The sequence below is a fragment of the Callorhinchus milii genome, unplaced genomic scaffold (genome assembly GCF_018977255.1).
Source record: "Callorhinchus milii isolate IMCB2004 unplaced genomic scaffold, IMCB_Cmil_1.0 Scaffold25, whole genome shotgun sequence".
NCBI classification, from domain to species: domain Eukaryota; kingdom Metazoa; phylum Chordata; class Chondrichthyes; order Chimaeriformes; family Callorhinchidae; genus Callorhinchus; species Callorhinchus milii.
In genome coordinates this window covers 8,349,693-8,372,717 of record NW_024704766.1, presented here as the reverse complement: position 1 = coordinate 8,372,717, position 23,025 = coordinate 8,349,693, and the positions used below count along the sequence as shown (strand labels likewise).

At 49.0% G+C, this 23,025-nt stretch overlaps 2 protein-coding genes across 3 annotated transcripts in view; one reads left to right on the top strand and one right to left on the bottom strand.

The window, feature by feature from the left end:
• Positions 1–9,824, top strand: part of tecta (tectorin alpha) — a 76,847-nt gene extending 67,023 nt beyond the window's left edge. Inside the window, 11 exon segments of the mRNA XM_042343859.1 lie at positions 654–1,034; positions 1,317–1,603; positions 2,753–3,033; positions 3,214–3,324; positions 6,582–6,784; positions 7,120–7,283; positions 7,445–7,693; positions 7,845–8,007; positions 8,184–8,274; positions 8,976–9,095; positions 9,575–9,824. Coding sequence (XP_042199793.1) covers positions 654–1,034; positions 1,317–1,603; positions 2,753–3,033; positions 3,214–3,324; positions 6,582–6,784; positions 7,120–7,283; positions 7,445–7,693; positions 7,845–8,007; positions 8,184–8,274; positions 8,976–9,095; positions 9,575–9,678 — 2,154 coding nt within the window. The 3' untranslated portion in view covers positions 9,679–9,824.
• Positions 9,825–10,473: 649 nt separating this feature from the next.
• Positions 10,474–23,025, bottom strand: part of LOC103190752 (rho guanine nucleotide exchange factor 12) — a 34,494-nt gene continuing 21,942 nt past the window's right edge. For both annotated transcript variants that reach the window (XM_042343860.1, XM_042343861.1), the window contains exons 25-41: positions 22,803–22,990; positions 22,248–22,394; positions 21,984–22,069; positions 21,771–21,896; positions 21,516–21,630; positions 21,244–21,344; positions 21,001–21,078; positions 20,801–20,876; positions 17,939–18,106; positions 17,723–17,810; positions 17,472–17,552; positions 16,335–16,414; positions 16,061–16,231; positions 15,204–15,785; positions 13,135–13,334; positions 12,968–13,028; positions 10,474–12,799 (exon numbers count right to left, since the gene is read on the bottom strand). In XM_042343860.1, coding sequence (XP_042199794.1) covers positions 12,789–12,799; positions 12,968–13,028; positions 13,135–13,334; positions 15,204–15,785; positions 16,061–16,231; positions 16,335–16,414; positions 17,472–17,552; positions 17,723–17,810; positions 17,939–18,106; positions 20,801–20,876; positions 21,001–21,078; positions 21,244–21,344; positions 21,516–21,630; positions 21,771–21,896; positions 21,984–22,069; positions 22,248–22,394; positions 22,803–22,990 — 2,359 coding nt within the window. In that variant the 3' untranslated portion in view covers positions 10,474–12,788. The remainder of the gene's footprint in view (positions 12,800–12,967; positions 13,029–13,134; positions 13,335–15,203; positions 15,786–16,060; positions 16,232–16,334; positions 16,415–17,471; positions 17,553–17,722; positions 17,811–17,938; positions 18,107–20,800; positions 20,877–21,000; positions 21,079–21,243; positions 21,345–21,515; positions 21,631–21,770; positions 21,897–21,983; positions 22,070–22,247; positions 22,395–22,802; positions 22,991–23,025) is intronic.

The following is a 23,025-nucleotide window of genomic DNA, read 5'->3' as shown; positions in this document are numbered from 1 at the left end:
CAGAGACCCTGATCCACGCTTTCATTACGTCCCAGCTTGACTACATCAATTGCCTGCTCACTGGACTTCCCAACTCTTCCTTCCACAAGCTGCAGATTAATCAGAACCTCTGCAGCTCGTGTCCTCTCCCGCACCAGGCTCCGGGAACCTATCGCCCCCGTTCTTGCCCGCCCCACCATTGGCAGTCAGTCTTTCAGCATCTCTGCCCCCACACTCTGGAACTACACCCCCACCTTCTCCAGCCCTCCTCCCCTTCTGACCCCAACTCCCAACTCAGGTCCAAAACCCCTGATTGTCCAGCGCCCTGGGACGTCGTCCCGCCTTGAAGGGTGCTATACAAGTGTAATTTTTTTGTGTTGTTGTTCAATTTCTCTTGGAAATTGACCATGCATGACTTTCTGCTCCCATTCGTTTTTTCTACAAGATATCATTATAGCCTCGCCCACAAAATATACAATCAATTCACATTACGGTGTGTTCTGTGAAGTGCTTTGAGACATCACAAAGACGTGATAAGGCGCTATATCAAATGCAAGGATTATAATAATCTTTTATTATGATTATCATGTTTTCAAAATGGAGCCGCTTATTCCACTTTGCCTGTGCTGAGATCTTGTGACCGATATAATTGAATATTTTTCCTACAATTTCAGCATGGGCAATTTTTCTGGAATGACAATTGTTCCAAACACTGTCGATGTATTGGTCGCAACATGATCCAGTGCGACTCGCGGCAGTGTAAGGTGGAGGAGGTGTGTGGACTCCGTAGTGGCGTCCGGGGCTGTTACAGCAACAAACGTTCCTACTGCATTGCCGCTGGAGGCGGCATTTTTCAAACCTTCGATGGTGCCTTCCTCCGATTCCCTGCCGCCTGCTCCTTTGTTCTCTCCACCATCTGTTACAAACTGCCAGACACTTCCTTTCAGCTCATTGCAAACTTTGATAAATGGTCCTCACCAAACATGACTGTAATTTCCCCGGTTTACTTGTACGTCAACGAGGAGCAGATTCTCATCTCAGGAAATATCGTCCAGGTACCTGTCTCGCTCCCTCCCTCTCTCACTCTCTTTCTCTCCCTCCTCTCTCTCTCTCTCTCTTCCTCCCTAGTTCTTTCTCCCTTCCCTTACTCTGTGTCTCTCTTTCCCCTCCTTCCCTTGTTCTCTTTCTTGCTCTCCCCTCCCTCCCTCTCTCTTCCCATTTTTCTCTCTCTGCCTTCCCTTGTTCTGTCTTTCTCTCTCCCCTCCCTTTACAATCCCTCATTCTGTAGTTCGTAAATGCTATTTATTGCAAAAGATGTTCTTTCTTCTGTCTGGCAGGTGAATGGAACACAGGTCTCAATACCGGTTGTTACTGGGCTATCAACGAAAATCTCCAGATCAGAGGGATTTCTGATTATCGATACCCTTCAGGATATTCAGATCCGCTACAATGGGTTTAATCTATTGTCAATCACTATGGGAGAACGGCTGCGGAACAAAGTGTGTGGTTTGTGTGGGAACTTTAATGGAAATCCACATGACGATGACTTAACCTCACTTGGGAAATCGGCACAAAATGTCATTGAGCTGGCGAAGAGCTGGAAAACCAATGGCATGCAGCATAGGTGAGCACAGGTAGAAACCATTAAAATATCAGGAGCAAGGAGACGTGCATTTCTGTGTAAATGTGGGTTGAAGGAATGAAAAGGTATATCAATTATCTGGATTATAGTATAAGAGACATCATTTCTAACCTGGCAGATGGCATCAGCCTTGCTCAGTTGGTAGCACACTCGCCTATATCAGAAGGTTGTGAGTTTAAACCCCATTTCGGGGCTTTGAGCTGAAAGTCTTAGCTGATGCTCCATTGCATTGCTGGGATTGTGCTGCATTGCCAAAGGTGCCATCCTTCAGGTGAGATGATGAAACCAAGGTTTTATCTGTGCCTGTTCAGGTGAATGTTAAATGATCCCACACAGCACTGTTGGAAAAGAGTAAGACTTTTTTTTCTTGGTAGACTGATTGAGGTCTGATTATTTGGTTATTTGACATCCGACAAGCGCAGGTTTCAGGACTCACTAGGTGGATGGCAGGTACCAGGAACTCCCTGCAAGCTTCTTGGAGAACAACACAGTTCAGTTCAGCATTAAATGAATGAGGACATTGAAATACAGCTTGGATACGCATTCCTTCCCAGTAAGTGATGGTCCCACCAGTTGGAGGTGCAGAATTAACAGGCAGCTGTTTGATGTCTCTGCAAATCAATCAAGTTGGATTCCAAGCGCTGGATGTACGAATGTGTGTTCAGAGATCATTAATTTAAGATAGAAAAGGAGTGAAGCGGGAAGATTGGAAGGATTATTTTTTACATAGGCTTGTTAGGATGTGGACTGCCCTGCCAAGTGCTGTGGTTAAGACAACATTCATATTACATTTTAATAGGGAACAAGACTGATTTGTAAATAGCAATAATTTACAGGGTTATGGGGGAAAATAGGGTTGAATGGATTGTTCCTTCAAAGAGCAACATAGACATGTAGACACATTGAGTCAAATTACATTCTGAGCTCTAAGATTTTATGTGAGTGAGTGTGCGGTTTGAGTGGCTAAATGAATGGGTAAATGTAGGAGTGTGTTGATGAGCATGATGGGAGTCTGGNTTTTTTTCTTCAGGCTAATGTGAGACGATAATGCACCTGTAAAATAGATGATTTTTTACATTTACTTGAGCGCAGTGCAGGTTCTGATCAGTGTGTGCGCTCCTTGTGCTGCAGCTGTGACGAGGAACATTACTTGACGCTGTCTCTCAGCTGCAATAACTTGGAGATTCACAAGCTACAGAAGGAAGGTTACTGCCCGAAACTCACTGACATGAAGGGATTCTTCCAACCATGTCACGGGATCATCAATCCACTACCATTCTACCAATCCTGTGGCCTGGATGGCTGTTACTTGGATGAGCAAACACAGCTGTGCAGCTCTCTTGCTGCTTATGGAGAAGCTTGTCGCTCCTTTGGAATTCTCAGCACTGACTGGATCCGGCAGGAAAACTGCTGTAAGTAATTGAGGGATAGTGGCTGGGACACGAGCACACCTCCTCCTTTCATGGAGGTCAAAGGGTTAATCATTTATTGATGGTCAACATTGACAGTTAAATGGTAAATCAGTTATTGCTGGTTATTGCTAATCAGTAGTTATGGTTAGAGGGTTGATCTGTTGTATTTGTTTCCTTTAGCAGAGCTGATTGAGGATCCATGTGTTGGCGGTGTTTGTACCAACTACAGTTTGTGCCGGCAGGAGAGCTGGGATGTGTGTGGGTGTAACGAGGTCTCGGATCCCAAGAACGGTAAATGCATAACAGTGACATACATTAACTCTGAGTGAGTTAGGGAACCAGCTTCAACCAGTGAACACCATGCTCCATGTTTCCTAACCCATCTGTTCCATTTTCCACATGTGGGCTTTGAGCCATTCTGCCCCGCCCTCTGGAAATCTAGCACAGACTCCCTCTGGTTTGTTGCTTCTCTCACCTCATTCAAGGCTGCCTTAAGAGATCTCATACCTCTTTCATCTTTCATCCCCACCCTTTCAGTTCTCACTCCTCAGCTCGAGCGTTTTGAAAGACGTGAAAGGTGCTATATAAAAATATAAATTGTGTTGTCCTTTCACTTTCCTTAACCTCCTAGAGACAGATTACAACAACAACAAAATTACATTTATAAAGCGCCTTTCACGTCATGAGGATGTCCCAAAGCGCTGAACAATCAGGTGTCGGGGCCAGAACATGGGGAAGGGGTGGTGTAGGGGTGAGGGAAGGCAGAGAGGTGGGAGGGCGACCGAAGGCACGGTCGAAGAGAAGGGTCTTGAGACCGGCCTTGAAGGAGGCGAGGGAAAAAGCGAGGCAAAGGGACCGTGGGATGGAGTTCCAGAATGTGGGGCAGAGAGGCTGAAAGCCCGGCCACCGATGGTAGGGTGGGTCGGGCAGAGGACATGGAGCAGACCGGAGCCCGCTGAATGGATGGAGCGAGCAGGTTGGTAGGGAATCAGCAGATCAGAGAGGTAGGAGGGGGCAAGGCAAGGGATGGCTTTGAAAGTGAGGACGAGAATCTTGAACTCGATCCTCTGGGGGATGGGGAGCCAGTGGAGTCGGGCGAGGGTGGGAATGATGGGGTCACGGAGCCTGGTTCGTGAGAGTACACGAGCTGCAGAGTTTGGGAAGATCTGCGGCTTGTGAAGGGAAGAGTTGGGAAGGCCGCTGAGAAGGGAGTTTCCATAATCGAGCCTTAATATGACAAATACCTGGGTGAGGGTTTGGGGGCCTGAGGGGTGTAGCAGTGGCGGAGTCTGGCAATGTTGTGGAGATGGTGACAGGCAGTGCCGGTCATGGCGCGGATGTGGGGGAGAAAGGACAGTTCAGGGTCTAACAAGACATCCAGGTTCCTGACCGGCTTAGTGAGGGTGAGTGTGCAACCGTGGAGGCAGATGCTGCCAGCTCCTGAGGTGCGAAGGCGCTGGTGGGAGCCAATCAGGAGGGCCTCAGTCTTGCTGACATTGAGTTGGAGAAAGTTGTCCCTCGTTCAGGACTTGATATCGGACAGGCAGTCGGTCAGGACCCCAGTAGTCCTGGAGTTGAGGGTGGAGGCAGAAAGGCAGAGTTGGGTGTCATCTGCATACAAGTGGAAATTTACTTGTGGAAACATGCGGATGATGTCACCAAGAGGGAGCATGTAGAGGGTGAAGAGGAGGGGACCGAGGACAGAGCCCTGAGGAACACCGCACGAGACGGTGCAGGGGCTGGAGGAGAAGCCGTTTGCCGCAACGAAGTGAAAGCGGTGTGAAAGGTAGGACCTGAACCAGTCAAGGACGGTAGGTGTATCTGGGTGGTGTGGCCTCAGTGAGGGGGAAGATGTCACCTGGGGTGATCCAGGTTTCCATGAGGGCCATAAGGTCAATGTTCTCATCGAGGATGAGTTCATTGACAGCCAGAGTTTTGGTGCAGATGGAACAGACATTTTGAAGGCCAATGCGGAGTGGACAGTTGGAGGGGGCTGTGTGGGATGGGAGGGGGTGGTGGATTGGTTGGCGGGGGGGGAGGGGATTAGTCCCCGGGGTTTGGGTCCAGGGTGGCTTGCCGTGGGGAATGGCAGTCGGAGTGGCTGCTGCCACGATGAGCCCGGCAGAGAATTTCCAGGCTGGAGCAGAGGGAGGCGGTGGGGGTGGATCAAGCAGAGGTAGGAGGTGCGGGGGGGGGGCGGAGAGAAAGGAGGACAGAGCGGGAGAGTTTCAGGGAGGGGGGCATTTTGAGCCAAGATGCGCACCCTGGTACAAAAGGCGGCGGGTTTAGTAGAACATTGCCAGCCTGCAGGAGGCTGTGGGGGCTAGAGGTGGTGCAGAGGGGAGCAGTGTGGTTAGGAATGAGCAGCCTGCAGGGGAAGGACAGGTCAGACAGACAGACAGATAGACAGACAGACAGACAGACAAGAGGATGGGAGGGAGGGAGACACTGGTATAAACTTATACTGTATTGTAACTGCTATCAGGGATTCAAACCTGGCGGGCCGAAGTGATGTCACGCGGAATGGCAAGAAAATCTGGAAGTCCAAAATGATTAAGCAAAATCAGGTTAAATTTAGGCTTTAATCAAAAAGATCTGCTTTCCCGCCTCCACTTCTTCTACCTTCCCCTCCTCTCCTGGCTGCTCATCCCACCTTTCACATCTTTGACCCCCATCTCTCCCGATATAATCGACGACTGAAACAGGTCATCAGGAAAAGTGGTTGAGACCCATTCAAATAGCAGCTGAATACTGTGATTGGGGGAGGGGTAGAGGGTGGGTATTCTGGAAGGATCAGATCTCAGGTCAAAGCCTTTTTCTTCCAAACCAATCTTGTGATCTGGTACCGTGATGCTATTCTCTGTAACTCCTGTCGCTCCAGGTCCCTTTTCTTATCCTTTAACTCTGCATTGCCCCTCCCTCCCCTTTCACACTGCGGCATTGTTCCTCTTCTAAAGAAAACACATTTGACCTCCACATTCTCCAGCGATAATCCCAATCAGAGCTAAAGTGTTTAGAATTCAGATAAGTAAATCTTTTTCATGCAGAGAATTGTGAAAATGTACCCAGGGCCATACAAACAGATATAATTGTGATGTTTAAATTTTGTGGAGTCCTGTAGCTCAGTGGTTAGAGCACTCGCTTTGCAAGTGAGAGACCTGAATTCAATTCCAGGCAGAGGGCGAAACCTTACTCCACACAGAGCCTAATAATAATCCCTCCAAAACCAAAAACAATTATAAATTGGTAATTTTTAATCCATGACTGTTTGTGGGACATTGCTGTGCGCAATTGGCTGCCCCGTTCGCCCACAAATATATAGTCAATTCACTTTACAGTGTGTTCTGTGAAGCGCTTTGGGATGTCCTCCCGACGTGAAAAGCGCTATATCAAATGCAGGGATTATTATTATTATTATTATATATATTTGAGCAGCAAGGCATATGGAAAGAAGTTGGAGAAATGAAATGTTCTAATGAAGAGGTGCTTCTTCCCTCGCTAATAATATATCAAAGGCCTGTTTGTTTGGTGTGTTTTGTTGCCACTAGAGGAGGGCGACATTGTGCAGGCGGACGTGGTGTGTACAGCCTCACTGATGGAGGTTTCTATCTCCAAGTGTCGTCTTTATCAGCTCGGCTTTGAGCGTGAGGATGTGAGGATCAATGACGTGCACTGTCCCAGGACAGACGGAGACAATTTTATCGCCTTTCAAATCAACAACACAAATGGAAACTGTGGAAATATTGTAAAGGTGAGACTTGTATCACAGCCTCTGGTGCCGCTGCAACGCTCGTGTTTTAGGTTCACATCTGAATTATGGTTAAGTGCGGATAGTGCTCTGCACATGGGGTCAGGAGAGGAGGAGACGCACAGAGAACTTTGGTGAGGACACGTGGTCCTACCTGGAGAGATGGATTTTTAGTCTCTGTCAGAAGGTGCTTTGCTCTCAATGTTCCTACCTGCTGAGGGCCGGGAGATTTCCCAGACACTGGCATGAAGTTGTCTCCATTGTCTTAGCGCTTTGGGACGTCCTCCCGACGTAAAAAGCGCTATATCAAATGCAAGGATTATTATTATTCCCAACAGACGAACGAGACGCACATCATGTACACAAACACTGTATGGATTGAAAGTCTGAACAATACTGGGAGCGTCATCACTCGTGACCGGGTTATTAACGTGGAGTTCTCATGTGCCTACGAACTCGACCTGAAGATTTCACTTGAAACTGTTATCAAACCAATGCTGAGGTACCAGAGCTTTAAGTCCTGGCCTTTTCGAGGGTGTGGGCTGGGGCTGTATTGAGGGTGGGGAACTGGGGAAACATTGTTTGTCTGTGAGGGGGGGATGGAGCTGTTACATGGGGAAGGATGGAAAAGGCTTTAAGTTTGCTATTTCCTATCTCTGGCAGCGTTGTAAACCTCACTCTCCCAACAAAGGAAGGCAACTTCATCACCAAAATGGCTTTGTACAAGAACTCATCCTACAAGTTTCCTTATCGAGAGGGTGAGGTGACACTGACAACCCGCGATGTGCTCTATATTGGAGTGTTTGTGGAGGGAGCGGACTCCACACAACTCATCCTCATCATCAGTCGGTGTTGGGCCACTCCCTCCCGAGACCCCAAAGACAGACTTCGTTACGTCATCATAGAACGAGGGTGAGGAACACCTTCACTAAATGTTGAAACCCAAGTAAATAAGTTGAAATGTTTTTGATAATCATAACCTCTAGATATGTTTGGGATGGGGGTGGAGATTACCCCCAGATGGGTGGGCACAGATATATTACCTTTCGATGTGTTTGTTTAGGTGTCCAAACGGGAAGGACAGCACCATCACAATGGAGGAGAATGGCGTCTCCCTGACCTGCCGCTTCCACATCATAGTCTTCAAATTCATCGGTGATTACGAAGAGGTTCATCTGCACTGCGATGTCACACTGTGTGATGCCGACATTAACTCCTGCGGTGTGGTGAGTACACGCAGTGCCCCAACCCTCCAGTTTGCGGTATTTCAATACAAAGATAATAATATTTAATAATTTCCAGTTGTGGTGATTGAGCGCAGGTCTGGGCTGGGCCCCTCCCCAGTGGGGGAGAAGCCCACTCCTTCCCGCAGTGATGTGCTTGTGTTCTCTGGTTGGGACAGGTGTGTCCACACGGCACCAGGTTTCTGGCTTCTCACACCCGACAGCGTCCAAACCAACAGATCCTCTCTGTGGGTCCCATCAGGAGAAAAGGTCGGTTTAATATTGATTGACTTGTAGCTGAGGTTTGGGTAAAATATGTTTTAAGTGCGAGCGAGACCACAACACCTGACTGTGTGTGGGGGGGTGGCTGTATGTGGGGGTGGGGGGGCTGTGTGTGAGGGGGGGGTGGGGGGGCTGTGTGTGGTGGGGTGGCTGTGTGTGAGGGGGGGGTGGGGGGGCTGTGTGTGGGGTGGGGGCTGTGTGTGGGGGGGGGCTGTGTGTGGGGGAGGGCTGTGTGTGAGGGGGGATGGAGGGGCTGTGTGTGAGGGTGGGGCTGTGTGTGAGGGTGGGGGGGCTGTGTGTGAGGGTGGGGGGGCTGTGTTGGAGGGGGTGGGCTGTGTGTGAGGGGGGTTCGGGGGGCTGTGTGTGAGTTTGGGGGGGGGCTGTGTTGGAGGGGGTGGGGGCGGCTGTCTTGGGGGGGTGGGGGGGCTATGTGAGGTGGTGTGGGGCTATATGTGAGGGAGTGGGGGGGGCTGTGTGTGGGGGGGGCTGCGTGTGAGGGTGGGGGGCTGTATTGGAGGGGGTGGGGGGGCTGTATGTGAGGTTGGGGGCGGCTGTGTGTGAGGGGGGCTGTGTTGGAGGGGGGGGCTGTGTTGGGGGGGCTCTGTATGAGGGGGTTGGGGTTGTGTTGGGGTGGGGGGGGCTGTGTGTGAGGTGGGGGGAACGGTCTGTTATGATGATGTGATGTTTAGCAGCAGACTGGTGCCAGGATGGGAATGGCGGCTGTGAGCAGATCTGCAGCAGTGACCCTCGGGGTCCTGTGTGCAGTTGTGTTACTGGATCCTTACAGCGGGACAGGAAAAACTGCCGAGGTATGACATCAGTAACAGTGGGGGGGGGGGGGGCACAAAGTACTGAACGGTCTCCTGACAATGGTTTGTGTGAGGGTAGAACTGTGGGGGTGTGCCGGTCTGGGGGGGGGGGGGGGGGTGATTTCCCAAATGAGCAGCAACGAGAAAGATTGGCTTGAATTTGCTCCAAATGCAAACGGTGGTTAGAGTGAGAGACCTGAGTTCAATTCCAGGCAGAGGGGGAAACCTCGGGCAAGTTTCCTTACTCCACACAGAGCCTAATAATAATCCCTCCAAAACCAAAAACAATAATAAATTGGTTATTTTCAATCTGCTCTGCACTGTCCCACAGTGGCTGCCGCGTTCGCCCACACAGTCAATTCACTTTACGTCTATTCTGTGAAGCGCTTGAGATGTCGAGAAGACGTGAAAAGCGCTATATCAAATGCAAGGATTATTATATTATTATTGCTGTAGCTTCATCCTTTCTTTCTCCACAGCTTTCAATGGTTCCAGTTTGCCTCCAGTCCTGTCTTATGTGCTGGTCACCACGCAGCTCGCTGGCTGGTTATTGGTGCACAGACAGAACCTAAAGATGGACTAAGCTAAGTTTGGATGGGAATAGTGAGGATGGGTGTGGAATGTGAGGCTGGGTTCAGATTCGATGACCAAATGTGCTTCACAGTTGAACAGTTTCTTTATTCCTGGAATCAAGGGGATGTTTGTTTTATTTTATTTAATTACAATTTGTTTTGTCAAGAACTGACAGGACTTGGCCCCATCTAGTCCACTGATGTGAGATGGTTCCTGATGGTTGTGAAGCAAACAGGAACAGCCGTTTCATTGGTTCATGGCAACAAATTATCGTAGTTCCTGCGTTCTCTGTCTCTCTGCACTTCAGACCATGGGCTGAATGGCCTTTCATGCTCTCCCACAACCATCTCAGTTAGCTTTTGAGGATTGTTTCGCAAAATTATTGCAACCAAAACTCAATCTTTTATATTTCATTTCAGCCAATCAGTAACAATTTTTATGTAGTTTTGATTTTTTTACATTTGATTCAAATAAATGTTTTGCTTGAAGCTGAAATGGTTCCTGTCTGCGACCGAGCTGAAGCTGGAGGCAGCGATATCTGTAATGATTTGTCTTCACATTTGTTTGAAAATCATAAGCTATAGCAAGTGATCCTGGGGAAAGGCAGCTTCCTGTTGGCAAGAGCTAAAACAAGAAAGTTTAGGAAAACACAAATTAATTCTTTACCCAAGAAGATAATGAGGTTCATGAATTCTATCATTTGTGGCTCAGGTGCGTAAATGTGATCTCTGCCGCTGCTGGTTTGGGTGGAAGGGTATGTGACGGCCAGTTACAGTTGCTGCTCCAGCCTCACGCTTTGGCACAATTCTTTTAAAGTTTTATTTGGATTTGTTAAATGAATAAAATGAAGTGAAATGTTTTACATTATCACACAGTGTACGATTATCAGCCGTACTCTTGACATTACATTCTGCAAGTAAAATATTTATAACTACGTTTAAACCTTAACGGCTTAGAATGCATCGATTGTCTAAAGCCTCCGTTTCAAACCTGAACCTGGTCTAAAGCCCCGAGTGACAGGTCACCTAATGGAACCAGATCCGGTTTATATTTGAACCCTCTGGAACCAAAGGGAAGAGAAAACGTCTAATGGCACAAGCAGATTTAATAATAACCAAATCCCAGATCCCAGAAATAGAATTAGTTGTTTTTCAAGTAACATAATGTCATTGCTAATCTTAAACAAGATGCTATTTTGCAATTAAATGCAACCAAATGCAATGTTCAGAAACACCTACATTTAGCCGGTAAAAGTACAAACTGACGAGAGCCTGGCCAGTGAGATGTGCATTGGCAACTTAGAATATACAAGAAGTGTACATTACCAAGAGGCCAGGAATGAGCAGTGAGAACATAAACATCTGAAAGAGACTGTTCCTCAGAAAATCCCACATGAATGATTCAGGAATGATTCGAGCAAACTTCTTGTAATCGCTACGAGCTGTCCGTCTGTCTGTTTGTACAGTGTATAAACCAGAGACAGCCATGTACAGCTCAGCTTTACTGTAAAGGGGCAGATTTTTATACAATTAATTTCAATTAATTGCAGGAAATGGTAGATCTGCTCAGTTGCCTTTAGCTTTGGCCGCATTATTTCTGGCCATTTGTTCATGCATCACAACGACTGCATTGTGCAGCTGCATTACAGTGGTCACTTCCATATGCAACACAAGGTGACACAGCACCATGAAGCGAGACGGGCAGCAGCAGCGTGTGATTACTGTGGAGATGTGCACAGCTGAGCCCGAGCACTTTTAAAAACAAAACATAATTATTTCATTTCAACAAAGACGTTAAGGAAAACACACCAGACAATTCAACTGAAGAGAGATATCCAACTGGCCTCAGCTAAACAGCCTGTAGCAGAGATCGGCAAACAAACTTTTCTTTGCTTAATATCCAGACAAAATGGAAAATAAAACATTGTGGGTTAATTGAAGATTTCATTGACAGTGAACTTCTCGAGATTTGGGTGTGGAGTGGGAAGGGGTGACATGGGGAGGGGGCACCCTCTCTTCTAAGTGCTGGTACGGAGGTTTGAGCTGTAATCTGAAGAGGTCTGACCGTCAGCCCCATTGTGTGCTCTACGCCCAATGCACAAAGGAAATCATGAACGGCAGCCCTTCCAGAACAATTTATAAACTTTTCACTGCGACATATTGGGGATGTTACAGGGTGGCTGCATGGATCTGATTCAAAAGACCATCAACAACAACGACAACAATGCCTGAAATTCTGTAAAACGGGATGTTGCCTAGGGCAGGATTTTTACTCTTCACTGCAGCCTGTGGGTGGGGGGGGGGGGGAGAAGGACCTTTTGCAGCACAGCTTTCACAGGATATACTGGAGCTGACCATTTGCTTTGAACAAATAAAGTTGAAGCCTTGTGCTGCTCTGGGGCAGAATCTCACCAGCCTGTCATTGTAGGTTATGAACAGAGAAGCAGCGCCTCGTCTCTTACAGCTGCATTAAGGTTCACTTGGGTCAAGTATTGGCCTCACACTCAGATTGTAGCCGCTGGGATCTTGGCAGAGTGTCACTGCGCTGGGTGTGACGAGTTGCGTTTCCTGCTTTTCCCATTATTGGAGCATCTTGTCACTGGAATGGCTTAAAGGGTGTTGGTCCTTAATCCTGATTCTACAGCTGTGCTGTACTACAGCCCACTACAATGCACATCTGCCTGGCAGAGACACCTGTGCATTCTTCTGTAGCTGCATCTTACAAGCCCGGCTATATCATGTAGTGCCAAGCACCAATGCAGCGACAGCACTGGCCTGGAAGCTGCAGATCAGCTTTTTGCAGGCTATGAAAATAAAATTATTTAAAAATTGCATTTATCAAAGGAAGTGAATACAAATAAATACATCTCGAATTTTTCAGTCCAAGCAGCTGAAGTTCTACCAGAGTTTGTGTACATCTGCAATGTGGAGTAAAATCAGCAGATTCTGGAAGGGAGGGTGTGCTCCAGGCAGCACAGCCCCAACACCTAAACACTGGTCTCATCTCTGAAAACTGTGCAAAGCTTTAGCTGAATTGTTCAGACGGTCAGAGTTGCAGGTCATTCCCAAACGCCACGTCAATCACCTCATCTGACTCCTCTGCTTCTAAACATTTCCAGCATTAGCTGTTCCCTAGAGAAAACAGAAATAAGAATCAACATTGCAGCACTCAGTGCACATCATTATGACTTCCACAGAATCACACACCACAGCACCAAAAACACATGGTACACACTGTGATGTGGGGATGGCTGAGGGGGGGCCACATCCTCAGGTCTGTTAAATGCAGAAATGACTCACCCACTGGCTGCGCTGATGCTGCCTCCAGTTCCCTCTGGCTGTAAAACTCCAGCTCCACTGCCTAAAAATATAGTCAATTAGCCATGAGACATAAGAGCAGGACCTCTCTTCAAACCCAACTCAGTCTTCCCCAGTATTTCTGCTAATCACTGTGCAGCAAACAGTACCTGTAGGTGTTTCAGGTCAGACTCGAGGCTCTCAAAGCACTGGAGGATCTGTGTACGGAGATCTGCGCCGTCCGCCCGACACTCCTCGGGCCTTAGGTCAGGGCTACCTGCTGTGCATTCTGGGAACTGCGCAGGTGTCTCGTTGGGATCTGTGCAGCTTTCCTGCATCTCCTCGAGCTCCTCCAGCATCAGGTAACTTCCTGTCAACAATCAAACAAAAAACATTGTACTTTCTGATGATAGATTCTCAGCCCAAAATTATGACTTCTTAATAAAGTCTCAGCCGATAACAAAATGACATTTGTAAAGCGTCTTTCACGTTGGGAGGACGCCTTAGGCGCTGGACAGTTAGTGTTTCGGACCCGAGCTGGGGGTCGGGGTTAGGAGGGCAGGGGGGAAAGGATCAAAAGCACGGTCGAAGAGCAGGGTCTTGAATGAGGTAAGGGAGGCAGAGGGACTGCAGGATGGAGATCTATAGGTTGGGGGCAGAGAGGCTGAAGACCCGCCCGCCAATGATGAGGCCGGGGACGTGAAGCAGGCCGGAGTCTGCTGAGCGGAGGGAGCGGGACGATTGGTAGGGGGTTAAGAGGTCGCAGAGGTAGGAGGGAGCAAGGCCATGGAGGGCTTTGAAAGTGAGGACTAGGATGAGGACTAAACAGTAATAAATTGGTCACTTCAATCCACGACTGTCTGTGGGACACTGCTGTGTGCAATTGGCTGCCGCGTTCGCCCACAAATATACGGTCAATTCACTTTACAGTATATTCTGTGAAGCGCTTTGAGACATCGAGAAGATGTGAAAAGCACTATACCAAATGCAAGGATTATTATTATTATAGGGTCTTGAATTGTATCCTCTGTGTGATGGAAAGCCAATGGAGTTGGGCGAGAATAGGCGTGATGGGGCACGGAGACTGGTGTAGGAGGACACGGGCTTGCGAGTTCTGGATGATCTGCAGCCTATGGAGTTGGGGAGGCCAACAAGTATGGAGTTTGCACAGTCAAGCTTCGATGTATGAGGGTTTCGGCAGCCTGCGGTGTGAGACAGTGGCAAAGCTGGGCAACGTTGCAGAGGTGGGGGAAGGCAGAGCGGATCATGGCACGGATAATAATAATCCTTGCATTTGATATAGCGCTTTTCACGTCGGGAGGACGTCCCAAAGCGCTTCACAGAATATACTGTAAAGTGAATTGACTGTATATTTGTGGGCGAACGCGGCAGCCAATTGCGCACAGCAATGTCCCACAAACAGTTGTGGATTGAAAATGACCAATTTATTATTGTTTTTGGTTTTGGAGGGATTATTATTAGGCTCTGTGTGGAGTAAGGAAACTTGCCCGAGGTTTCGCCCTCTGCCTGGAATTGAACTCAGGTCTCTCACTTGCAAAGCGAGTGCTCTAACCACTGAACTACAGGACTCCACAATGTGGGGTAGAACAACAAAATTGCATTTGTATAACGCCTTAGGGTCAAACAAGACGCCAAGGTTCCGGACTGGCTTAGCAAGGTGGATTGTGCAACCATGGATGGTGATGCTGTCAGCACCTGAGGTGAGGAGGCACTGACGGCAGCCTATCAGGAGAGATTTGGTCTTGTTGATGTTCAACTGAAGAAAGTTAGCTCTCATTGATGTTTGACAGACATTCTGTCAGGATATCAGTGGGTCCTGGAGTTAAGGATGGAGGCAGAGAGATAAGAGTTGAGTGTCATCCACATACATGTGGAAGTTGACCCCATGTCTGCGGATGATGTCAAGAGGGAGCATGTAGATGTTGAAGAGGAAGGGACCAAGGACAGAGGAATGCAGACAGTACTGCAGGTGATCTGAATATCTAGCATTTAACTTCCAACTACAAGACAATGAGTGGAAAAGAGTTTATAATTAAATGTGTTGTTGGTAATGGAAATATTTCGTTTGAACTAACATTAGTTGAGCTAACACAAGTGTCATATTGTGGCTGCAAATCAGATGATCACATTTTGTCTGATTGAGAACGTTCGGTCTCAGTCAGAGCTGGGAATGCCTGGAGGTGGGATATATCACACGGTGTCTGGGTTTGTCACTCACCTGAGACACGGATTTGGGATCGTCCACCATCCTCATCCAGTGGACGTTCTTCTGAATGAACTTCTGGAGCATCATAAAACCTCTCCTCTACTGCACAGTCATCACGCTCAACTTTCCCAGAATATTCCAATTTTCCCGTTTCCAGTGTGATCTGACTGGAGGGACAAGTCCTTGTGGTGACTGACGTCTCCGGCAGTGACCCCATGTCCAACTCCAGGCGACCGTGCAGTGCCTCATTGGGCATCTCACAAGTTGTACATTCCAGGCTTACACTTGACGAATGCATCAAGTTCTCTCCCAACAATTCACTTGTGTTCTCTCCCAGTGATGTGTACATAGTGTCCTCTCCCAGCGACGGATGCAATGTGTCCAAACCTAGCGATGCATAAATTGTGTCCCGTCTCAATGATAGATGTGCACTGTCTTGCAGAAGCACATTCGTGTGCTCCTGCCGTGGTGCACAAATTTCCTCTTGCAGTGGTGCATGCAGATAGTCCTGTTGTGTAAGGTGCTTAAGCGAGGCCACAACATTCTCCTCATCAGCATCGATTAAGTGAAGCAGCAATTGTCTCAATGAGGTAACTACAGATAGTGGAAAATTCCAGTTATTCAAACTCCAGGAAGATTATATATATCCAGGGAATCTTGTGGACCAAAAAATAACTCATTGAAAACTAACCAGCTGCATGGAAATATGACCGAATGCCCCAAATCACAGTGGATGCCAGTACCATACCTGCTCAACCCTGACCGGTGGGCACTGAGGCAGCGATTGGTCCCAGATGCACCACCTGCCCCCGAGTGACACCCCCCGCCCCCGAGTGATGCACTCCTTTGCCCCGGATAATTTTACTTACGTTTTTTCAGGGCGAGGTCTGCGCGAGAGGGTAGTATACGTGTTGCTGACGCTCTCCGCACAGCTCCCTCGCACAGGTTGCTCCGAGTGTCGTGTGGCAGCGAGTGGACTCCTGGCTCCTGGGTTCTGGGCGGCAGCTCAGCACTGAATGCGACAGAATTCACCTCCTTATCTGCATGTTTAGCACAGACATAGTGTGAAAATGCACCATGGCATCTGGTTTGGTCCCTAAATCGCATGTAACACGCGTGTGTAGATTCAGCGCACCCCTGTACCTGGTGGAGAGATCCCTCGATCATCACTTGATCCTTGGGCTTCAGCTGGTATCGATTCTACATCGTCCTCCTGGAGCCCCCTGTAGACACATCACCAAAGAGTAGATTAGAATCAGACAGAATGGAGGAGAAGGAGAGGCTGGAGGTGTGGGAGGAGGAGAGTGTGGGAGGAGGGAAGGGAAAGGGAGGGGGAAGAGGAGAGAGAGGGGGAGCAGGAAAGGGTGGGGGAGGAGGAGAATGGAGGAGGAGGGGTTTGGGAGGAGAGAGTGGGGGACGAGGAGAGAGTGGGGGACGAGGAGAGTGAGTGGAGGAGAAGGGGAGGAGAGCGTGTGGGAGGAGGAAGGTGTGGGGGAGGAGAGGGTGGGGGAGGAAGAGGAAAGGGTGGGGGAGGAGAGAGTGAGTGGAGGAGGAGGGGAGAAGAGAGTGGGGGACGAGGAGAGCGGGGGAGGAGGAGCTGGAGGTGCAGGAGGAGTAGAGGAGGGAGGGAAAGAGGGGGGGAGAAGTAGGTGGGGGAGGAGAGGGTGGGAGGATGAGATAGGATGGAAGGGGGTGGGGGGAGGAGGAGATGGTGAGTAGGAGGAGGGGGTGAGGAGAGTGTGGGGGAGGAGGGGTGGAGAGGAGTAGAGAGGGAGGAAGAGAGGGGGGGAAGAGGAGAGGGGGGGAAGAGGAGAGGGGGGAAGAGGAGAGGGGGGCAGAGCAGGGGGGAAGAGCAGAGGGGGGCAGAGCAGAGGGGGGGCAGAGCAGAGGGGGGGAAGAGCAGAGGGGGGAAGAGCAGAGGGGGGAAGAGCAGAGGGGGGGAAGAGCAGAGGGAGGAGAGGCGGGCAGGAGAGGGGGGAAGAAGTATAGGGGGGAGGAGGAGAGGGGGGAGGGGAGAGGGGGGAAGAGAGGCGGGGGGAAGAGGAGAGGGGGGGAAGAGGAGAGGGAGGACGAGAGTGGGGGAGGAGAAGTGGGGTAGGAAAGAGGAGAGGGGGGGGAAGGAGAGGGGGGGGAAGGAGAGGGGGGGGAAGAAGAGAGGGGGGGGAAAGAGGAGAGGGGGGGAGGAAAGGGAGGAGGGCGGAGGCGAGGGGGAGGAGGAGAGGCTGGGGATGGGGGAGGTGGAGATAGGGGTTGGAGGAGGAGCTGGGAGAGAATACTCACTCAGTGACAGAGCGGTCTGTAGACACCTGATGGGGCAGAGGTTTAATGGAGTCAGACGCCTGTGTGATCAGATACTGCCACCTGCAAACATTAAGAGGTTTCAGTGCTGTTCCACTCCCTCCTCAGATAGGATACTGAGCTTGAATCAGCGCCCCCCCCCCCAACCCCAGCCCTGACTACACCCTAACCCCCACCACCTCCACCCTCAACCCCTCACCCTCACCCCCCCACTCCCCTCCCCCAGGGCTTACGTTTTCCGCTCCGAGACAGTGTGTGCCACCAGCTCATAAATCTGAGCTCCGTCTACTGACATGGAGATGACAAAGAAAGCTTTATTATCTGTGGTGAGGAGAAAGGAGAGTCAGTGAGAGAAATTCACACCCAAAACTCTCACGGCTTTGTGTCGTTTACAGTGAAACCTTCTGTCAACAAACCGAGACTCCGAGCTCGACCTGGATGTGACTGACCTGTTGCCACCTCACGCACCAGTACAGAGGTAAGTTTGATGATCGGGCTGAACGTGTGCTTTGTGTCCGCAGTTGCAGCCAGGTTTTTACTATGACATTTCAACACCAGCTTCTCATCCTGTTTCTGCGACAATACCAAGATATCCTCCAGCAGCAACGTGTAGAGATCTGTGAGCAGCACAGAGTAAACCGCCATCAGGGTTCCCAACATATAGGGAAATGTGTCGACAAAAACCATGAGGAGAATCCTGTTCCCTTTCATGGATACATAAACATAGAAACAGGAGTAGGCTATTCAGCCCCTCGTGTCTGTTCCGCCATTTTATAAGATCCTGGCTGATCTGTACCTCAGGTCTAGTTACTCGCCCTTGCCCCATATGCCTTAACACCCTGACCTAACAAATATTTATCTACCTCCATCTTGAAAATGTGATTGGATCCAGCATCCATAGTCTTTTGGGGGAGAGTTCCAGATTTCCATTACCCTTTGGGTGAAAAACTGCCTCCTAATTTCACTCCTAAATGGCTGAGCTCATTTTAAGATTCCCATACCAGAAGAAGTAGCTTCTCTGAATGTGTCCTATTCAATCCTTTCATTATTTCAAAAACCTCAATCAGATCACCCATCAACCAATTAAACTCAAGAGAATAGAAACCAAGTTTATGCAAACCGTCCTCATAATTTAACCCTTTATGCCCTGGTATCATTCTGGTGAATCTGTGCTGCACCCCCTTCAGAGCCAATATATCCTTCTTGATGTGCAGTGCCCAAAACTGAACGCAGTTTTCCAGATGGGGTCTGACCAACGCTCTATATAGTTGAAACATCATTTATATATTTATATTCCAGCCCCTTGAGATAAAAGCCAACATCCCATCAGCCTTTTTGATAACGTTTTGTACCTGTGAGCTTGTTTTTAGTGATTTGTGCATGTGGACACCCAAATCCTTTTGGTCATCCATAGTTCTTATAGACCCCTGGGGTACACCACTTGTCATGTCACGTCCATCAAAGAACGTTCCCCCGATCCCAACTCTCTGTTTTCTGCCTCTCAACCAATTACTAAGCCACGTTGCAAGGTTACCTCCAATTCCATGCGCTTTTGTTTTTGCTAATAACCTCTTGCCTTCTGAAAGTCCATGTAGGCAACATCCATAGACACTCTCTTACCCACCATGTTAGTGATCTCCTCACAAAGTTCAATTAGATTCGTCAGACATGACCTACCCTCACAAATCCTTCCTGATTCTCTTTGATTCGCTCATACTTGTCCAAGTGCTCAGTCACTCTGACCCTGATGAGAGATTCCAGTATCTTCCCCACAACTGAAGTGAAGCTGATAGGCCTGTAGTTACCCGGTTTCTCCCTCCTTCCCTTCTTAAATAATAGTGACATTTGCAATTCTTCAATCCAACGGCACAATTCCTGAATATAGAGCTTTGGAAAATTATGACTAACACATCTGCAATTTCCTTCCTGGAGATTTGTCTATCTTTAGTCCCGTTATTTTCTTCATTACCTTTCTTTAATTTATAATAACAATCCTTGCATTTGATATAGCGCTTTTCACGTCTTCTCGACGTCTCAAAGTGCTTCACAGAATAGACCGTAAAGTGAATTGACCGTATATTTGTGGGTGAAACGCAGCAGCCAATTGCGCACAGCAATGTCCCACAAACAGTCGTGGATTGAAAATGACCAATTTATTATTGTTTTTTTTTTTGGAGGGATTATTATTAGGTGTGTGGAGTAAGGAATGTTTCCCAAGGTTTCGCCCTCTGCCTGGAATTGAATCCAGGTGTTTCGTTTGCAAGGCGAGTGCTCTAACCACTGAGCTACAGGACTCCAAATTAACTCCACATTAAATCCATTTAGGACTTCCCTTTGGCTTATTTTTAGGTTCCCTTATACCACTAGTATTTTGTTCTCTTCCTCTACTGTGAAAATGAAAGCAAAGTATTCATTCAACAAGCCTCCATTTCCTTATTGTCTATTAAGCACAGTAGTTTTATCCCACTGATGATCAGTGTTGGTGCAACCAGTTAGCTGATCTGTACCTCAACTCTCACCTCAGTCAATTGTTCAATAAATTTAAATAGGTATTAAATTGGTGGATAGATGTTTGTCAGGCCAGGGTTTTAAGAGGTATGGAGCAAGGATGGATAATTGGATTTGAGGTACAGATGAGCCATGATCTAATAGAATGGCAGAACAGGCTTGAAGGGCTGAATTGCCTCCGCCTGTTTCTATGCAAATTGAGATGTTGAACTGAGCTCCCGGCTTCCTGTTCAGCAGGACATGAATCCGGGTTTGTCACTGGTGGGGGCTGGCTGGATGAGGACTTGAGTTTGACCTGGATCATAATTTGGTCACTCAATCCACGACTGCTTGTGGGACACTGCTGTGCGCAATTGGCTGCTGTGTTTTCCCCATAAACACAGTATATTCTGTGAAGCGCTTTGAGACGTCTTGAGGATGTGATAAGGTATTATTATTATAGTCTTTACTATTATTATTTATTACACATCTGTTTTTAATAGGCCCACATTGCCCTTTACCATTCTCTTTCTCTTAATATATCTATAAAAACGTTTGTCATTTTGGTTTTTGTTGTCTTTTGCCTTTGATATCCCTTGCAAGTTTTTTCTTTTATTCCCTTTTTGCACCTCCTATTATTTTCTTTGTATCTTTGTTGCTTTTTATAAGTCTCCCAGTCCACTGGATTTCAACTTTTTCTTACATTATTGTCAGTGTTTTCTTTCAGTTTGAAACTACGCTTCTTTCCAAATCATAAGCCGTGATTTCAACAACAACAAGGAGGAGGGCATTTGAATAGTCCAGCCGAGAGGATTGTCACTTACCGATTGTCTTGTCTTTATTCACCCTCCAAGTTAGAGGCCCCTCATGAATCATGTTCCTCTTTGTAAGGTCCAGACTCTTAAACGAGAAAAAGAAATGTTCCTGTTATTCTCCTGAGTTCCCGCCCACCTGCCCGTAACATATTAATCCATTATCAAAGATGCTTCTGAATGTTAACAATATTGACAAGAAAGTCACTGACCCGGAACTCCTCGATCAACGGATAATCCAATTGCTTCAGACTGGACAGGTCCAGGCGACGCTGGTAATCCTCAAGCCGCTAGTGAGGAAACAGACATTAGTGTGGGGCACGCAGCGAGCACGTCACCGACACGCAGCGACCCGCAGCAAGCACATCACCGACACGCAGCAAGCAAGCATGTCACCGGCACGCAGCGACCTGCAGCGAGCACGTCAATGACACGGATACATGGGCCTCACACACCGCTTTATTTTCTGCTTCCTTCACAGTCTGGTTGACGTAGTTTAGGATATGCCGGCAACATTCAGCCGCTTTCCTCACTTTCTGTTTCTCCTCCAGTTGTTCTAATTGTGGAAAAAAAAGAAAAATTTTACCCAAGATTCTGAGGCTCAAACATGAACAGTGGCCCCAGCAGCAGGTCATCAGAGCAGTAGTCTCGGGCAGCGCAGATGGACAGATACAGCTGTCACCACTTAGCACTGACTCCCCCCATTCCCCAGCACTGCCCCCAGTACCCGTGTTTTTGGCGATGTTCTCCAGCAGCAGCGGGTACTTTGTCAGTCGCTGCATCTCAGTGGGAATAATGTCCTTCAGCTGCAGCCGCCGACACTGAGGTTTGCTCTCGGCCTCCTGCAGGACAGCAGAACAGCACCGTGTGAGACATTCTCAGAGACTTTACCCAACCGGCACCCTACTCCCTCCCACTCCCTCCCCCCTACATTCTCCCTCCTCCCCACCCCGGAGCCCACATTCTCAGGTTGCGGCCATACCTGGATCACGGCCTGGAACCGGGAATCTTTCTTCTGTTTGTTTTTGATGAATTCAAGAGCAAACGGCTGGTTACTGCAGAACGTGGCAGCCGCTCGCTTAAACTTCTCCTCTTCGGGGCCACTGAACTGTGACAGGAGGGAAACAGCAGATTAGCAGAGCATGGAGCCTTGTGGGGGTGGGGGGGGCAATGCCCAATCTGACTGGGTACATACCCAGGCCAGCAGTTCCTCCCCGATATTATCAACTACCAGGTTTTCGTTCTTTTTCCAGACTTTTTTCATCCGTTCATTCAATGAAACTGTGAATCAAAGATAAACACATGTAAACAGAGGTTCCATTTATAGCCCCGATAGGGTAACAGCTGCACTGAGCAACATTCCCCAGCTCCACCCCACCCTCCGCCTCCGCCCAGCTCCGCCCCCACATCGCTCCCCTTCCCTCCGCTCTCCCCCCCAATCTGCCCTCCATCCCCGCACCATGTAATTGTAGGATGGCTTCCAGGTTGCAGAATATGTGTTTGATGTCCCCAGGGGGCAGCGTGCCATCGCGGACCATCTTCTGTTGAAAAATCACGTCCAGGACTCGGAGCATCCGGATGTGCGCCCGCTCCGTGTGGAACAGCTCTGCTCCCAGACACAATTATCACAATCAGTGCTCACAGAGCCACACCCCCACACACCTCAGCCCTCCCAAGCGCACACCCCGGACCCAGCTACCGCCCCCCCACACCCACATACACACACCCACCTGGGACTCAGCCCACACCCCCCACACACACCTGCCGGGAATCAGCGCCCCCACCCTCTCACATACACACATGGGACTCAGCATGCCCCCGCCCCACCCCCAGGACTCAGCCACCCCCCACTCCCCCCACACACACGGGACTCAGCCCTCTGCCCCTCAACACCCCTGGGCTTCAGCCCCACCCCACACACACCCGCGCAACTCAGCCCCGCCCACTGCCCATCCTGCACTGTCCCCTCACAGCTTCCACACGCCCCTCCCCCCTCCATGTCCTGCCCCCTCACCATTGATAACTTCTTGACGTTTTATCTCCAGAGGTTTTAGGCCTGCGAGCACCTCCCGGGTCACCAGTTGCTGCCAATTGGTGGGATCCTGCTCCACGTCGGAGATGTGCGTTTGATCCTCCTCGGTCTGGCTGAGTGACGGGGACTGGGAGCCGCCTTGCCCGTCCCCCCAGCCCAGACTTTCCCCTCTGCAAACAAAGGCAACTGATTTACCACAGCAACA